This window comes from Populus trichocarpa, chromosome 12, assembly GCF_000002775.5.
Source record: "Populus trichocarpa isolate Nisqually-1 chromosome 12, P.trichocarpa_v4.1, whole genome shotgun sequence".
NCBI lineage: Eukaryota > Viridiplantae > Streptophyta > Magnoliopsida > Malpighiales > Salicaceae > Populus > Populus trichocarpa.
The window spans coordinates 3,897,031-3,915,939 of NC_037296.2; the positions used below are offsets into that span (position 1 = coordinate 3,897,031).

The 18,909-nt window shown below is 36.6% G+C and overlaps 1 protein-coding gene across 1 annotated transcript; it reads right to left on the reverse strand.

Moving 5' to 3' along the window:
- Nucleotides 1–1,735: 1,735 nt before the first annotated feature.
- On the reverse strand, nt 1,736–18,046 carry LOC7485169 (potassium transporter 1). The gene is made up of 10 exons (XM_024582666.2): nt 17,657–18,046; nt 16,376–16,598; nt 16,047–16,289; nt 15,885–15,932; nt 15,727–15,777; nt 15,058–15,318; nt 14,874–14,926; nt 14,659–14,779; nt 14,316–14,570; nt 1,736–2,914 (listed from the first exon to the last, which is right to left on the reverse strand). The coding sequence occupies exons 1-10, from the start codon at nt 17,699–17,701 to the stop codon at nt 1,845–1,847; spliced, it is 2,370 nt and encodes a 789-aa protein (XP_024438434.2). The 5' UTR covers nt 17,702–18,046; the 3' UTR covers nt 1,736–1,844.
- Between the last annotated feature and the right edge of the window lie 863 nt (nt 18,047–18,909).

Consider the following 18,909-nt stretch of genomic DNA (forward strand, 5'->3'; position numbering starts at 1 on the left):
ATTCAATCCTTACCCTAAAAAAATGCAATTAGACTCCAATTTGGGCTAGAAAAACTTAATTGCACAAAAGAAAAGTTCAAGGATCAAATAATTTTTTTTTCAAAAATCTTAATTAAGTGGCTACAGTAAAAAAAAAAAAAGCCACACACTTTATAGTTTCTTACTACTTACATGACCCGCACAATGCCGCGGGTTATTTTTTTTTGCATAAAAATATCAAAAAAAGCTAAGATCTAAAAATATTAGGTATTTCTGTAAAGCTATAACCAAGAGTCTTGAGTTTGGCTGCAAAGTCTGACCTAAGAGTAATATTTATAATATTAATAATAACATTAAACTTATATGACCCAAGTTTAAGTGGGTCTGAATGCAATATTAGACACAATAGCCTTAGATATGGGTCTAGTTGCAAGGTCGTGTCATAAAAATATGATAATTAAATAGATTAATTAAAAAGAAAAAAACAAAAAAAAACCAACGTAAAGAAAAAACGAACGAATAAAAAGAAAAAAAATCTGAATTAACTGGGTTAATCCTTCAATGCAAGTTAACCCATCAAACCTTGGATTCTTGTCATGAAAGTTTGATAACTAAATAGAAAAAAAAATAATAGGTTACCCCGAATTAATTGGGCTAACCCGTCAAACCAGGTTAACCCGTCAAACCTGAGATCCGTGTCATGAAAGTTTGATAACTAAATAGAAAAAAATTGAACATTAACAAACTAAATTAAATGAAAAAATTAATTAAAAAGGAAAAAAAAAACAAACAAAAAGCATCAGCCTTTTCACTGTGCAGTCCACAGTCAAAAGCATAAAAACAGCAAAAAAAAAAAAAAAAAAAACTAAAGGCATCAACCGATAATTAAATAGAAAAAAAAAAGTAATATTAATGAACTAAATTAAATAAAAAAATATTAATTAAAAAGAAAAAATAAAAGAAAAAAACTTATAAGAAGAAAAAAACAAATGAAGAAAAAGAAAAGGAAAATCTAAATTAATTGGCTTAACCCGTCAAACCTAAGATCCATGTCATGAAAATCTGATAACTAAATAGAAATAAATTTAATATCAATAAACTAAATAAAAAAATTAATTAAAATAAAAGAAAGCATCAGTCTTTTTACCGTAGAATGTACTGTGCAATCCACAGTGAAAGGCATAAAACGAAAAAAAAAATTATGATGAAATAGAAGCCTCTAATATCAAAACTATTGTTAATTTAAGCTCACACCAGTCATTTCCTACAATTCGCGTCATGAAAGTTTGATAACTAAATAGAAAAAAAAATTGACAGGTTTACCCAGAATTAACTGGGTTAACCCGTCAAACGAAGTTAACCCGTCAAGCCCGGGACACGAAAGTCTGATAATTAAATATAAATAAATTTAACATTAACAAACTAAACTAAACAAAAAAAATTAAGTAAAAAGAAAAAAATTACAGGTTAATTCATCAAATCACATTAACCCGTTAAACTCGGGATCCGTGTCATGAAAGTCTGATAATTAAATTAAAAAAAATTAACATTAACAAACTAAATCAAACCAAAAAAAAATTAAAAATAAAATAAAATAAAACAGTTTAGCGTTTCTTTTACTTTTTAGTATATAGTATATGTTATAATATAATATAATAATTATAATAATATAATATACTAATAATGGGGAAAGTGAAAGGCTTAGTATATGTTATAATATAATAATTATAATAATATAATATATTAATAATGGGGAGAGTGAAAGACGTGGGGTACTTTCCACGTAACTTTTAGAGTATTCTATAATAATTGTGTTTCTTTTTCTACAAACAGACGTATACAAAGTTTCATACCATACATATAGTTTATATAATATACACCATGCCAACCTCTACGAGAGCAGCATGAGGGATATTCAATGCCACCGGAGGTTCACGGCAATTTTTATCAAGAAAGACGTAGGCCATAATCAGGAATTTCTTAAAAAAGTTAGAACCATCACGAACTGTTAAATGCGACTGACCTAGGAAATATGCAGTGCCACTTTCCCTGGCATTAATCAGTTCTTGTAGCTCATCCCTGACAGATACCCGCAATCTAGGACTACTTTCTGGAATTAGAAAGCGAACCTTTTTTCTCCTAACAGGAGCATTTCGTCCAATCAATTCTCCCTCTGGAATTGCCAGAGTTTCATTGTTACCTGCATTTGTGGAACCGGAAAACAAGTTGGTATCATCTACTGGAATCAACGCATGTCCTTCCAACAATGGCGTCCCAACAATCACCATTCTTCCTTCAGGAGAAGTCAGCGATTCACAATCGCTTTCATCCAAGGAAATGTATTCTCCGATTGAGCCAATAATCTGTTCCTCAAAATCATCTGTGTCTCTAACCTGATCACAGTACCCATATCTCACAATGCATCTGTAAATCCTGTAGTCTTTGCCACCAACCCTGCCTACACAATATCGCTGACTGGGAGGCACACAAGGAACTGGTTGGGGCTTGAAGGACACGAAGATCAGCACCTGATGAAATGCAGGAAGATTTGTGATGAAATGTGAGAAGAAAGCTGGGATTCCCATTACGATATCAGTGTAGATTAAGCCAATTCCAGGTACTCTGGAAACTCCTAGGCTTGGGCTATAATCTGTGAGCCATTCTGTAGAAACCTTGTTTTGCAAATCAAACTCGTATTTCTTCATAGTTCCATAATGCCATGCAAGCATTACAGTGAAGGAAACAGCTAAAAGGACAAATAGATACCAAGCTCCTTTATGAAAGCTCAACATACATGCCGATACATATACAGCCTCAACAAAACCAAAGAACATCAAAAAGAATCCTGATATGAACAAACTCTTCTCCCAGTACAGAGCCATCACAAGGGACATCATACAAGTTGTTACTATCATCCCAAAAACAATTGCCATACCTGTATGGGGATTTAACCAGTATACATTAGATGTAACCATATAAAATCTGAAGTATTAAAGAAAAAATTCATCCAAGCACCTAAACATGTAAATATTTTGAAATGTTAGGATACTGGCATGCAAACCCGACAAAACAAAAGACAAAGGATATGATAAAATGAGAAATGAGACACATAAGAATTTGCGTGGTTCACCCAATTAGCTACGTCCACGGGCAAATATAGAAGGATTTTACCAAGTAATGTGGGAATTACAACCTCTCTTTACTAATTGGAGAACAACTGAAATCTCTCTATTACTAGGAGAAAACACCTCATTTACTCTCTCATAAATACCTCATAATTTTATGATTACTTTCCCTTTCTTACTCTCCTCTTCTTCTCTCTTGTGGTGTACTTTAAGGTTTGGATGCATTGCATATTTATAGGCAAGCATCCATGCAAAAGACAAGAGGCACCAATTGGTGTTGCAAGTAACACCGAATTGGTGCCCAACATTGTTGACTTTGGTAGCACCAATTGCTGGCCAGCTGGCTTCACATTCTCCCACTTGAAGACTTTTGATGATTTAATCAAGTTTTCACCCTTGATCATCTGTGATTCTTCTATCCTTTCTATACTTGTCATCTTCATGCTGCTTACATTTCTGTTAGGCTATAAGAGGATCTGCACCATACGTACTTGTTAGTGTTGATTGGTTTGGTCAAAGCATCTGCTAGGTTTTTCTTTGTGTGAACCTTCTGAAAATCCACACTTCCATCTTCCACCACTTCGCGAACAAAGTGATACTGAACATCTATGTGTTTTGTTCTTAAATTAAACGCTGGATTCCTTGCAATATGCAAGGCACTTTGACTATCACAATACAAATGAATCTTCTCTTGTTTGTGCTCCTCCATAAGTTTCTTCATCCATATTGCTTCTTTACAAGCTTGTGTAGCTACCATGTACTCAGCTTCTATTGTGGATAATGCTACAACAGTCTGAAGTTTAGAGACCCAGCTCACAGCTCCTCCTGCAATTATGAACACATAGCCTGTAGTGGATTTTCTTTTCTCAAGGTCACCAGCAAAATATGAATCAACATAACCTCTGACAGTAATTCTGATCTTCCATAACATAATGCGGCATTTGAGGTACCCTTGATGTATCTCAAGATCCTCTTAATAGTATTCTAATGTTCTCTACCACGATTTGCCATGTATCGACTAACTGCTCTCACTGCTTGTGCAATGTCTAGTCTTGTACATATCATGGCAAACATTAAACTTCCCACTGCTGATGCATACGGTACTCGAGACATCTCCATCCTTTCTGCTTCATTGCTAGGAGACATGCTTGAGGATAATTTAAAGTTAATAGGAAATGGGGTGGAAATTGACTTACAATCTTGCATGTTGAAGCGCCGCAAAATTTTCTTCAAATAATTCTTCTGAGAAAGCCAAATCTTCTTTTTACTTTTGTTTCGGTGAATTTACATCCCTAGAATCTTGTTTCCTGGTCCCAAGTCCTCCATATCAAACTCCCTAGCCAACTGTGCCTTCAATTCTTGGACTGGATCTTTGTTGGGGCCATTACCAACATGTCATCCACGTACAACAATAAAATGATGAAATCATCATCTTCTTCAAACCTCTTGTAATATGTACAATAGTCTGAACTGAATCTGTTGTACCCAAGGCTAATTATGAAGGAATCAATTCTCTTGTACCAACACCTCGTCGCTTGTTTGAGACCATATAGAGATTTGTTCAACCTGCAAACCAAGTTCTCCTTGCCTGTTTCAGCAAAACCCTCTGGCTGGAGCATATATATTTCTTCTTCAAGTTCTCCATAAAGAAATGCAGTTTTCACATCTAACTGCTCTAAGTGAAGATCAAATATAGCACACATCACCAAGACTACTCTGATTGTAGTAAGTCGTACTACCGGGGAAAATATTTCATTAAAGTCTATTCCTTCTTTCTGAGCTTATCCTTTCACCACCAATCTTTCACGATACCGCTCCACTTGATCATTGCCATAATGCTTTATCTTGTAAACTCATTTGTTGCCAATGGCCTTTCTTCCTTGTGGTAGTGGAACAAGATCCTAAGTGTTATTCTTGTGTAGAGCTTCAATCTCCTTTTGCATTGATGTCATCCACATAGATACATCTGTGCTTTTGATAGCCTCATGGAAAGTTGATGGCTCTCCATCCTCTGTTAGAAGACAGTATGCAATGTTGCTCTTAGTAACATATTCTGAGTGCCAAGCCGGTGGTCTTCTTTTATGAGTTGACCGTCGAACTTCAGGAGTTTCAGACTCTATTTGTTCTTGTTCTTTATGCTCTGGTGCAGCTTCAGAAGAAGTATGATTCTGAGTATTTTCCATTTAGACTGTTGTAGTCTCCTTTAAAATGCTATTATGTTCTTCCATTTGCATTTTATCTTCTGCAAATATGACACCTCTACTGATGACTATCTTGTGGGCAGTAGGATCCCACAAGCGATACCCCTTCATTCTATTAACATATCCCAAGAATACATATTTTCTGGATTTTGAATCCGGCTTGCTAACTTCTTCAGTATTGTACATAACGTACACAGGACTTCCAAATATATGCAATTGAGAATAATTAGCTGGCTTCCTAGTCCACATCTCTATCGGTGTCTTCAGCTCAATTGCAGTTGACGGTGATTGATTTATCACATAACAGGTTGTATTGATTGCTCTGCCCAGAATGACTTTCCTAGACCTGCAGCCTTCAACATTGCTCTTGTTCTTTCTAATAGAGTTATGTTCATCCGCTCTGCCACTCCATTTTGCTATGGAGTGGATGCCGTTGTGAACTGCCTTTCGATACCTTCATATTGACAGAAGTTATCAAATTCATCACTGGTATATTCTCCTCCATTGTCAGTCCTCAAACACTTGATCTTCTTTTCAGATTTAAGTTCTACCCGCGCTTTGAAAGTTTTAGAGGCTGCAAGCACATCTGCCTTCCTTCTAATTGGATACACCCAACATCTCCTGGAGAAGTCGTCTATAAATGATACAAAGTATCTTGCTCCGCTCAAGGATATAACCGGTGCTTGCCAAACATCAGAGTGAATTAGGTCTAAGATGCATTTGCTCTTAGTTGTTGATATGCCAAACTTTAACCTGTGTTGTTTACTTGTAACGCAATGCTCACAAAAGGGTAAAGTAGCCTTTGTAAGCCCAGGGAGTAACTTCTGATCAGAGAGAATTTTCAAACCTTTCTCTGACATGTGGCCTAGTTTTTTATTCCACATCATCGTCTTCTCTTCTGCAGGACTGGCTGATGTGATTGACACCTCTGTCTCATGATGTGTTTCTCCCATTAACACAAATAAGTTTGCAACTATCTTTCTTGCCTTTAAAACCACCAGCGCTCTTTTGAAAATTTTCATGATTCCATTGTCTGTTCGAATCTTACAGCCAAGACTATCAAATTGTCCCATAGACAAAAGATTCTTCTTTAAGCCTTTCACATGTCGCACTCCTGAAATAGTGTGAATTGAGCCATCATACATCTTCAATTTGATGGTGCCAATGCCGGCAATCTCTAAAGCATGATCATTATCCATGAACACTGAACCTTCAGAGATGGATTCATATGTATCAAACCAATCTCGATTAGGAGTCATATGCCATGTTGCTTCTGAATTCATTAACCAAACCTCAGTAAGCTCTTTTCTATCTGTAGAGACTGTTGCTACTTCACTATATAAAACCTCTCCATCTTCTAAGGTGCTTGCAACACATCCTTGAGGTTTTGATGACTCTGCAGTATTTTCTATACCCTTTTTAAACCAACAATCCTTTTTGAAGTGCCTCTTTTCTGCCACAGTTGTAGCATTTCACAGTCTTTTTACTTCTTGATTTGGACCTCCCCTGCCTTTGACTCCCACTGGAGCCACGCTTCGTTGATCTTCCTCTTGACACCAACAATGTCCTTTGCTTGGTTTGAACTATTTTTGTCTCCTTTGTTTTTGCGCCTATTCTCTTCTTCCAAGATAGCGACTGCAACATCATTAAAGATTAAATAGTCTAAAAGGATATTATTGGTCAAATTGATAATAAGCTGATCATACGAATCAGGAAGACTTTGAAGTAGAAGCTCTGCACGTTCATTTTCCTCTAGTTGTTGACCCAATGCATTGAGTTGTGAAAATAGAGTTCTTATTGTGTTGATGTGGTCAGTCACCGTTGTGGTTTCTGCCATTCGAAGGGTATAAAGTCTCCGCTTTAAGAAAATCATATTGTGCAAAGACTTGGACTCGTACAACTTTGTCAGAGTATCCCATATCTCCTTAGTTGTTTTCTTCTCCGCCACACTTGATAATACTTCATCAGCTAATGCTAAATGTATGTTAGCAATAGCATTGCCATCCATCTCATTTCATTTTGCATTATCAGTGATCTCCGTGGGTCTATCTCCAATTGCTGCCAAGCAATTGTCTTTTCTTAAAATTGTCTTGATTCTCATTTTCCATAATGAGAAATTGCTCCCCTTGAACCTCTTAATCTCGTACTTTGCTGCCATTTTATTCACCGAGATCTATTCAGCTATCACCGTTTCACTGATCTGCAACGTATACAGAAATAGTATCGTGTGAATTATACTTCACTAAGTAAGTTCTTAGGAAAGATTGGAGGGGTCACAAACAGTCCCGCTTAAAACTCAATCTCCTTAGACAGAACTTCATAGATTGTTTTTAGTCACCGCACTTACTTTCTTTATATGCCAACAGTACCATATGGATGAATAGTGTCGTATAGGTGAATACTAACCGTATACACGAATAACTTTTGTGTATTAACAACACCAACCAAGAAGGCTCTGATACCATTGTTAGGTTACTGACATGCAAACCCGACAAGACAAAAGGCAAGGGATATGATAAAATGAGAAATGAGACACACAAGAATTTACGTGGTTCACCCAATTAGCTACGTCCACGGGCAAGTATAGAAGGATTTTACCAAGTAATGTGGGAATTACAACATCTCTCTACTAATTAGAGAACAACTGAAATCTCTCTATTACTAGGAGAAAACACCATTTACTCTCTCATAAATACCTCATAATTTTGTGGATCACTTTCCCTTTCTTACTCTCCTCTTCTTCTCTCTTGTGGTATACTTTAAGGTTTGGATGCATTGCTTATTTATAGGCAAACATCCATGCAAAAGACAAGAGGAAGCAATTGGTGCTACAAGCGGCACCGAATTGGTGCCCAACATTGTTGACTTTGGTAGCACTAATTGTTGGCCAGCTGGCTTCACTTTTTGTAGCGGAGAATGTTCACACAAAGGAAAACCCAGCAAATGCTTTGATCAAATCAGTAAACACTGACAAGTACATATGGTGCAGATCCTCTTATGGCCTAACAGAAACGTAAGCAGCATGAAGATGACAAGTATAGAAAGGATAGAAAAATCACAGATGATCAATGGTGAATACTTGATTAAATCATCAAAAGTCTTCAAGTGGGAGAATATGAAGTCAGCTAGGTAGCAATTGGTGCTACCAAAGTCAACAATGTTGGGCACCAATTCGCTATCGCTTGCAGCACCAATTGGTGCCTCTTGTCTTTTGCATGGATGTTTGTCTATAAATAGGCAATGCATCCCAAGTCTTAAGTACACCACAAGAGAGAGGAAGAGGAGAGTAAGAAAGGGAAAGTAATCCCACAAAATTATGAGGTATTTGTGAAAGAGTAAGTAAGGTGTTTTCTCCTCGTAATAGAGAGATTTCAGTTGTTCTCTTATTAGTAGAGAGAGGTTGTAATTCTCATATTACTTAGTAAAATCCTTTTATACTTGCCCATGAACGTAGCTAATTGGGTGAATCACGTAAATTCTTGTGTCTCATTTCTCATTTTATCATATCCATTGCCTTTTCTCTTGTCGGGTTTGCATGTCAGTATCCTAACAGTGGTATCAGAGCCTTTTTGGTTGGTGTTGTTAATACACAAAAGTTATTTGTGTATACGGTTACTATTCACGTCTACAATATTATTCACCTATACAAAACTATTCATCCATACGGTATTGTTGCCGTATAAAGAAAGTCAGTGCAGTGACTAAATACAGTCTAGGAAGTTCTATCTAAGGAGATTGGATTTTAAGCGGGACCGTTTGTGACCCCTCCAATCTTTCCTGGGAACTTAGTGAAGTATTCTTCACTCGATACTATTTCTGTATACGTTGCAGATCAGTGAAACGGTGATAGTTGAATAGATCTCGGTGAATAAAATAGCAGCAAATTACGAGATTGAGAGGTTCAAGAGGAGCAATTTTTCACTATGAAAAATGAGAATCAAGACAATTTTAAGGAAAGACAATTGCTTGGCAGCAATTGAAGATAGACCTGCGGAGATCACTGATAATGCAAAATGAAATGAGATGGATGGCAATGTTATTGCTAACATACTTAGCATTAGCTGATGAAGTATTATCAAGTGTGGCGGAGAAGAAAACAACTAAGGAGATATGGTATACTCTGACAAAGTTGTACGAGTCCAAGTCTTTGCACAATATGATTTTCTTAAAGCGGAGACTTTATACCCTTCGAATGGCAGAAACCACAACGGTGACTGACCACATCAACACAATAAGAACTCTATTTTCACAACTCAATGCATTGGGTCAACAACTAGAGGAAAATGAACGTGCAGAGCTTCTACTTCAAAGTCTTCCTGATTCGTATGATCAGCTTATTATCAATTTGACCAATAATATCCTTTTAGACTATTTAATCTTTAATGATGTTGCAGTCGCTATCTTGGAAGAAGAGAATAGGCGCAAAAACAAAGGAGACAAAAATAGTTCAAACCAAGCAAAGGCATTGTTGGTGTCAAGAGGAAGATCAACGAAGCGTGGCTCCAGTGGGAGTCAAAGGCAGGGGAGGTCCAAATCAAGAAGTAAAAAGACTGTGAAATGCTACAACTGTGGCAGAAAAGGGCACTTCAAAAAGGATTGTTGGTTTAAAAAGGGTATAGAAAATACTGCAGAGTCATCAAAACCTCAAGGATGTGTTGCAAGCACCTTAGAAGATGGAGAGGTTTTATATAGTGAAGTAGCAACAGTCTCTACAGATAGAAAAGAGCTTACTGAGGTTTGGTTAATGAATTCAGGAGCAACATGGCATATGACTCCTAATCGAGATTGGTTTGATACATATGAATCCATCTCTGAAGGCTCAGTGTTCATGGGTAATGATCATGCTTTAGAGATTGCCGGCATTGGCACCATCAAATTGAAGATGTATGATGGCTCAATTCACACTATTTCAGGAGTGCGACATGTGAAAGGCTTAAAGAAGAATCTTTTGTCTATGGGACAATTTGATAGTCTTGGTTGTAAGATTCGAACAGACAATGGAATCATGAAAATTTTCAAAAGAGCGCTGGTGGTTTTAAAGGCAAGAAAGATAGTTGCAAACTTATTTGTGTTAATGGAGAGAAACACATCATGAGACAGAGGTGTCAATCACATCAGCCAGTCCTGCAGAAGAGAAGACGATGATGTGGCATAAAAAACTAGGCCACATGTCAGAGAAAGGTTTGAAAATTCTCTCTGATCAGAAGTTACTCCCGGGGCTTACAAAGGTTACTTTACCCTTTTGTGAGCATTGTGTTATAAGTAAAAACACAGGTTAAAGTTTGACACATTAACAACTAAGAGCAAATGCATCTTAGACCTAATTCACTCTGATGTTTGGCAAGCACCGGTTATATCCTTGAGCGGAGCAAGATACTTTGTATCATTTATAGACGACTTCTCCAGGAGATGTTGGGTGTATCCAATTAGAAGGAAGGCAGATGTGCTCGCAGCCTCTAAAACTTTCAAAGCGCGGGTAGAACTTAAATCTGAAAAGAAGATCAAGTGTTTAAGGACTGACAATAGAGGAGAATATACCAGTGATGAATTTGATAACTTCTGTCAATATGAAGGTATCGAAAGGCAGTTCACAACGGCATCCACTCCATAGCAAAATGGAGTGGCAGAGCGGATGAACATAACTCTATTAGAAAGAACAAGAGCAATGTTGAAGGCTGCAGGTCTAGGAAAGTCATTCTGGGCAGAGCAATCAATACAGCCTGTTATGTGATAAATCAATCACCGTCAACTGCAATTGAGCTGAAGACACCGATAGAGATGTGGACTAGGAAGCCAGCTAATTATTCTCAATTGCATATATTTGGAAGTCCTGTGTACGTTATGTACAATACTGAAGAAGTTAGCAAGCCGGATTCAAAATCCAGAAAATATGTATTCTTGGGATATGTTAATAGAATGAAGGGGTATCGCTTGTGGGATCCTACTGCCCACAAGATAGTCATCAGTAGAGGTGTCATATTTGCAGAAGATAAAATGCAAATGGAAGAACATAATAGCATTTTAAAGGAGACTACAACAGTCTAAATGGAAAATACTCAGAATCATACTTCTTCTGAAGCTGCACCAGAGCATAAAGAACAAGAACAAATAGAGTCTGAAACTCCTGAAGTTCGACGGTCAACTCATAAAAGAAGACCACCGGCTTGGCACTCAGAATATGTTACTAAGAGCAACATTGCATACTGTCTTCTAATAGAGGATGGAGAGCCATCAACTTTCCATGAGGCTATCAAAAGCACAGATGTATCTATGTGGATGACATCAATGCAAAAGGAGATTGAAGCTCTACACAAGAATAACACTTAGGATCTTGTTCCACTACCACAAGGAAGAAAGGCCATTAGCAACAAATGGGTTTACAAGATAAAGCATGATGGCAATGATCAAGTGGAGCGGTATCGTGAAAGATTGGTGGTAAAAGGATATGCTCAGAAAGAAGGAATAGACTTCAATGAAATATTTTCCCCGGTAGTATGACTTACTACAATCATAGTAGTCTTGGTGATGTGTGTTATATTTGATCTTCACTTAGAGCAGTTAGATGTGAAAACTGCATTTCTTTATGGAGAACTTGAAGAATAAATCTATATGCTCCAGCCAGAGGGTTTTGCTGAAACAAGCAAGGAGAACTTGGTTTCCAGGTTGAACAAATCTCTATACGGTCTCAAACAGGCGCCGAGGTGTTGGTACAAGAGATTTGATTCCTTTATAATTAGCCTTGGGTACAACAGATTCAGTTTAGACCATTGTACGTATTACAAGAGGTTTGAAGAAGATGATGATTTCATCATTCTGTTGTTGTACGTGGATGACATGTTGGTAATGGCCCCAACAAAGATCCAGTCCAAGAATTGAAGGCACAGTTGGCGGGAGTTTGATATGAAGGACTTGGGACCAGCAAACAAGATTCTAGGGATGTAAATTCACCGAGACAAAAGTAAAAGGGAGATTTGGCTTTCTCAAAAGAATTATTTGAAGAAAATCTTGTGACGCTTCAACATGCAAAATTGTAAGCCAATTTCCACCCCACTTCCTATTAACTTCAAATTATCCACAAGTATGTCTCCTAGCAATGAAGCAGAGAGGATAGAGATGTCTCGAGTACCGTATGCATCAGCAGTGGAAAGTTTAATGTTTGCTATGATATGTACAAGACCAAACATTGCACAAGCAATTAGAGTAGTTAGTCGATACATGGCAAATCCTGGTAGAGAACATTGGAATACTATTAAGAGGATCTTGAGATACATCAAGGGTACCTCAGATGCCGCATTATGTTATGGAGGATCAGAATTACTGTCAGAGGTTATATTGATTCATATTTTGTTGGTGACCTTGAGAAAAGAAAATCCACTACAAGCTATGTGTTCATAATTGCAAGAGGAGTTATGAGCTGGGTCTCTAAACTTCAGACTGTTGTAGCATTATCCACAACAGAAGCTGAGTACATGACAGCTACACAAGCTTGTAAAGAAGCAATATGGATAAAGAAACTTATGGAGGAGCTCGGGCACAAACAAGAGAAGATTCATTTGTATTGTGATAGTCAAAGTGCCTTGCATATTGCAAGGAATCCAGCGTTTCATTCAAGGACAAAACACAGATGTTCAGTATCACTTTATTTGCGAAGTGGTGGAAGATGAAAGTGTGGATTTTCAAAAGGTTCACACAAAGGAAAACCCAGCAGATGCTTTGACCAAACTAATCAACACTAACAAGTACGTATGGTGTAGATCCTCTTATGGCCTAACAGAAACGTAAGCAGTATGAAGATGACAAGTATGGAAAGGATAAAAGAATCACAGATGATCAAGGGTAAAGACTTGATTAAATCATCAAAAGTCTTCAAGTGAGAGAATGTGAAGCCAGTTGGGCAGCAATTGGTGCTGCCAAAGTCAACAATGGTGGGCACCAATTCGGTGCCACTTGCAACACCAATTGGTGCCTCTTGTCTTTTGCATGGATGCTTGCCTATAAATAAGCAATGCATCCAAACCTTAAAGTACACCATAAGAGAGAAGAAGATGAGAATAAGAAAGGGAAAGTAATCCCATAAAATTGTGAGGTATTTGTGAGAGAGTAAATAAGGTGTTTTCTCTTAGTAATAGAGAGATTTCAGTTGTTCTCCAATTAGTAAAGAGAGGCTTGTAATTCTCACATTACTTAGTAAAATCCTTCTATACTTCCCCGTGGACGTAGCCAATTAGGTGAACCACATAAATTCTTGTGTGTCTCATTTCTCATTTTATCATATCCCTTGCCTTTTGTCTTGTCGAGTTTGCATGTCAGTATCCTAACAGTGGTAGGTGGGTATTGTCAAACAAGTTGCACCAACCATTGACAAAATGGTGCAACCCATGTGCTGTCACCATTAGTGCCATAATTTATGGCCAAGTTGTCTCACCATTCATGCCTATAAATTGAGGCATAACTTAGAGAGCAAAATGTGATAGAGAGAGTGTAAAGAGAAGAGACGAAGAGAGAAAGAGGAGTAGCTGCCAAAGGCAGCAGCCCTGCTGCCTTGTGCAGCAATCTGTGAGCAATGAGAGTTGAGAGTGGAAGTGATCCTCCTCCTCCATGTGTGTTGTAACCTCTTCTCTATCTATTTATAATAATATTGGCTCTTCTCCCGTGGATATAGGTGGTTTGTCGAACCACGTTAAATATTGTGTCGGTGTACTTAACCTCTAATGAGCAACTATCAGAACATCACCGGTCGGAATTCCTAACATGAAAACTATTAATAGCTACTTTAATTGTTGTAACATCTAGGAAAGTGAAAGGTTGACATCACTAAGAAACCTATTGCCCTGTGCTTTATCTTGTAATTGATTCATACTCTCTATTGTAATTCATAAATTCTCAAGTAAAAGTTGACTGCTTTACTGTTCTCCAAACGATTCCTAGAGAACATCATCATCTTATTCAAGGATCTTAGAACCTCAGAGTTTCAGAAAAAGGGAATGAATATAATATTGATGGACAATACCTGCTGCATTTGCAATTCTAGTTATATCATGGAAACCAAGAGTGATGGAGAGACTAAGGGCCATCAATAACCAGTTGACATCTGGAATATAAACCTGTCCATGTCTCTTATCTGATGTATGTATAACTTTTACTCTGGGGAAACAACTAAGTGCACGGCACTGGTTTATAATGGAGAAGCTGGCTGTTATTGTTGCTTGGCTTCCCACAGCCGAAGCAAGAAGAGATAGCAGTATGAAGACATGACGAAGATGTTCTGGATTTGCAATGCTTTCCACAAGTTAGAAACATATATCCCAGGTGAAGCAGCATCAAACAACATAAGACAACAGTGAAAGACTTACCAGGTATGGATTCACTTAGATGATTAAAATTTTCAGGACCATTCCAGTGTTTGGAGATAAAAGCAGCTTGACCAGCATAGCACAGAATTAAAACTGGATAAATCAAGCAGACAAATGTTCTCTGCATCAGAGACACCAAACAAAGTTATATTGTAATTCTGTACCGACTCTGTATAATTGTGCTATGGCAACAAATATTGAGCTATTTTCAATACCTTGATTGATCTCTTAGAGAAATGACCTAAATCTGTGAACATTGTTTCTGATCCTGCAGGATAAGTAGTCAGACGGAGTGGTTAACACAATTTGTTACTACCATAAACAGCATATTCAGAGAGAAACAAAAAAAGGACAAACAAATAAAAGAACTAGTATAGAACAAGGAGCACGTTAACCGACCTGCTATGCAGAGAAGAATGCTACCCAGTGACTTCCAACGGTCTTTGTTGATATTTCTTACAAATCTGTACATGTATACAGGCGACAATGCAGAGAAGATTTCAGGGTTCCAGTGGAATATATTATATATACCCACTCCACCAATAAACAGAAGCCATATAGTGACAATTGGGGCAAACATAAACCCGATTTTATGACTCCCATAGTGCTGCAGTATAAAGAGGCATACTGTTATGACACAAGCAGACGGCACTGGTACATCTGAAAAGGCACATATTTTGGAAGCAGATCAGTAACTTAGATAGCCAAAACTAGGCAAATCCTTTAATGAGAAGACGAGGAGGATGAAAACCAAAATTTTACAACTTCCATATAATCATCGCAAGTGATTTAAAATTCTAACCAGTTCAAGCTTTAATTATTTGAAATTATTAATCTTGAAAAGAAAATATAAAGCATCATCATTGATATTATGTTTTTTGAGAATTAAAACTTCTAGCTTCATACCAAGATATATATGTCGTAAGACAATTGTTCTTAACACGTATAGAAATGAAAATTTCCAAATGCTGCAGATTACACTAAGTTTTTGCCGTAAATGCTTCAAGGTAGCCAAAGCAGAAATTTTCATCCTATATGCCAAAACTATTTTCATGCTAAGTCACTCACATTTTTTTAAAGCATCTGATATGGCTCCTTGTGCATCTGGCGAGGAGGAGTCTGCAGAGAAACAGAGGTTAGAAATTAAATTATGAAGGGATATTGATATCGAGGCTATAATAAAATATGAAGTACTCTTTGTACACATTCATAGAGCTAGCTCTTACATTTAATTTCTGATAATGAACGTTGAAGACCTGATGAAGCTGATAACACTGGTAAAGGGTACAGCATTAGCATATAAGAAGGGAATACAGGAGAGAACTAAAGGTCAAGCAAGTTAACTGCACTGACAAATTAGAGTTTATCAAGATTCAGGAATGCCTAACCTGAAATAGATGGGGTTATCACCCCATCTCCAATTATCATGCAAGCACCAAATAATGCCGTGAACAGCATCAAATAATGACTACTTCTATGGTTTTTTATGGCTCTTCTTGCCCTTGATTCAACTTTTCCCCTAAAAGTGTTTTCTTCTTCATGTTGCATAACTTCACTGGTGCTTGTGTCGTTTGGAATCAGACCCACTTTAGCATGCCTGCATAATAATGAGTACAGAGCAAAAACACCACCTGCAAGAATTTGTTGAGGTAAATAACACTTCATGATATGATCATGTAAAAATAATCCTGAGCTTTCAGTTAGCAAAGAGCATTACCCTCTCCATTATCATCAGCCCTCAGTACAATGAAGGCATACTTGAGTAAAGAAACAACAGTGAGAGTCCAGAAAATAAAAGAGAAGTATTCATATGCAATCTCATTGGATTTGAAATCTTTCGTTTGAATCGTCCCAAAAACATATAATGGAGCAGTGCTCAAGCGACCATACACAACTCCAAGAGTTTGAAATGACAGAACGAGTGCGTGCCTCCAGGTCTCCTGTAAAAATTAACATATAAAAATGTAAATGCAAAGACAGTCTTGGATCACTCAGAATCTGAAGACAGTTCTGCAACTGTAGTTATATTTCAATTACTTGGTTGAAAAAAGATTTACACAGCAGAGAAATTAGCTCATTAACGATTTCAAACTCTATAAATATTAAATAAATTGTAACAAATGCAAATGAAAAGCACCTGGGAAAAACAATTTCTATGCATTTCGCTATCTATACACGCAAAACAACAGATAAAAGTTACAACTGCTGTGCTCGATGGGCAAGCACATACCATAGAATAACTAGCATATTCAATATGAGTCAGTCCTGCTAACTAGAAATATTTGGGATGCCATCTTACAAGCGAGCAACTAGGGAACGGTTATCAAATGAACCTCCAGTTTCTCCAAGAAGCACAAATCTCAGAAGCTCAACATCGATTAATTTTTTAAATGTGCTGGAAGATGATCATACAAGAGATGGCAGACCATAGGCCACAAAATTGCCAATGGAAGACCAAGCAAAATTTGCGGGGAAAGCAAAAATAGAACTGTAGTTTTCAAGCTAACATACCTTCTTGGTAAAAGATAAAAATCAAATCCAGTATACGCAATATACAAAGAATAGATAAACAAAACCCATCATCATTCATGAAAATCATAGAAATTTTAACAACAAACATAGAAGAATTCAAGCAGCAAATCTATAAAGATTAGATCTTTTGTTTAAACAAACCAGACCAAAAATCATTATAAGTTCTCATCAAGCAAAAATACAATTGATATTGTGATGGTTCTTGATCTGTTCAACTAGAAAATTATCGAAAACAACATGTCCAACAATTTACATCCATCTCACTATGACAAGAATTTTTTTTTTGTCTTTTTTCTGTATTCTTTTATTGCTGATAACGAAGTTAACAAGAAACGTTTCAGCCCCAAACAAGAAATCCCACAGGTGAAAGGAGAATCAAGAAACATCAGCATGCAAATATACAAGCTAAGCACAAATTACAAGAACTGAATTTGGCTTAAAAAAGAATCAGCAAGAAACTCATTACCTTAAGTCTATCAGAGGATGTAGTGGGACTCGGTGGATGATCCATTTACAGAGTAAAAAAAAGGGGGCACTTAGACTATATCTCAAAGAAAGTTTTACTGTAGTGCAGTGGTGGACATAAAAAAACAATGAAAGAAAAAAAGACTTGAGTGGCAGAGTGGGACGAAGCAAGGCGATAGAGGCAATGCGCAATGTGAAAGACAGAAACGTTATAAACCGTGTTGTTGTTGAGGTTTGTGCTGCTGTGTGGCTGCTTTCTTGGATGCAACGAAGAAGGAATGATTCCCTTAAAGAGTGTGGTTTGACTGTGGAAGAGACACACCATTTGGTTTCTTCTTATGATGTTTTTGAATTCTTAATTTATGGGTAGTAGAGAGGGAATGCTGGACTGATACTGATTGGGAGAAGGCTAGGCTAGCATTTTGGATATGTTTTTTTCTTACATATGCAAACATTAATTCTTAAAAAATAATATTACAGAAAAGGAAATATTAAGGAAACCGTCGGCCTAACACTATATTGTTTTGTTCTTCTTTTTTTCTTTATTTTTTAAATTTTGTGATAGAATGGTGTTACATAGAATCTTGCTTCTCTATAATATTTTTTTAATGTATTTTGATAATTTTAATGTATTGATAATAAAAATAAAAAATAAATTATTTTAATATATTTTAAAGTAAAAATTATTTTTTAAAAAACATTTTATACACACGAGAAACCTTTTATGTTGGTTTATAACTTTAGATATTGTGTAATTTAAATAGTAATTATACCCTTTGATGTGATATATGAACTAATGGAAACAGCTAGCTTTATAATTCTTCATTTAATTAAATTGTCTGAATAATGTTATAATTGTAGTCAAACAAATGAGAAATTGGATACTTGAAAACGTGATGGCCTTTGCATTTGGAACAGCTGCACATGTTATGTCATTTATACATTCGGGTGGATTTATGAGCGGTTGTTTAAAAGTGAGTTTTAATTATTTTTTATTTTCAATTAATTTCTTTAAATCGTTTTGATATACTATATTAAAAATAAATTTTAAAAATAAAAAATATTAATTAATATATTTTAATAAAAAAATATTTTAAAAAATAAATGTTATGACACTCTAAACACCCTCTTCACCATAATTTTAAAACTCGGCCCGGCCCGGTGGGTCGACCTGAGACCCGGCCGACCCGAAGCTAGAACCGGGCCGAGTTGAAGAAAAAATAGAGAAAGAAAAAACCTGGTGTGACTCCGCTG

What these genes read in the sequence shown, in the direction of transcription:
- LOC7485169 (XM_024582666.2), bottom strand. Translation starts at nt 17,701, where the DNA reads ATGGATCATCCACCGAGTCCCACTACATCCTCTGATAGACTTAAG. An exon ending in CATTCTTCTCTGCATAGCAG is followed by an intron (nt 14,927 to 15,057) that starts GTCGGTTAACGT and finishes CTTATCCTGCAG; the next exon opens with GATCAGAAACAATGTTCACA. An exon ending in TCTAAGTGAATCCATACCTG is followed by an intron (nt 14,571 to 14,658) that starts GTAAGTCTTTCA and finishes TTGCAAATCCAG; the next exon opens with AACATCTTCGTCATGTCTTC.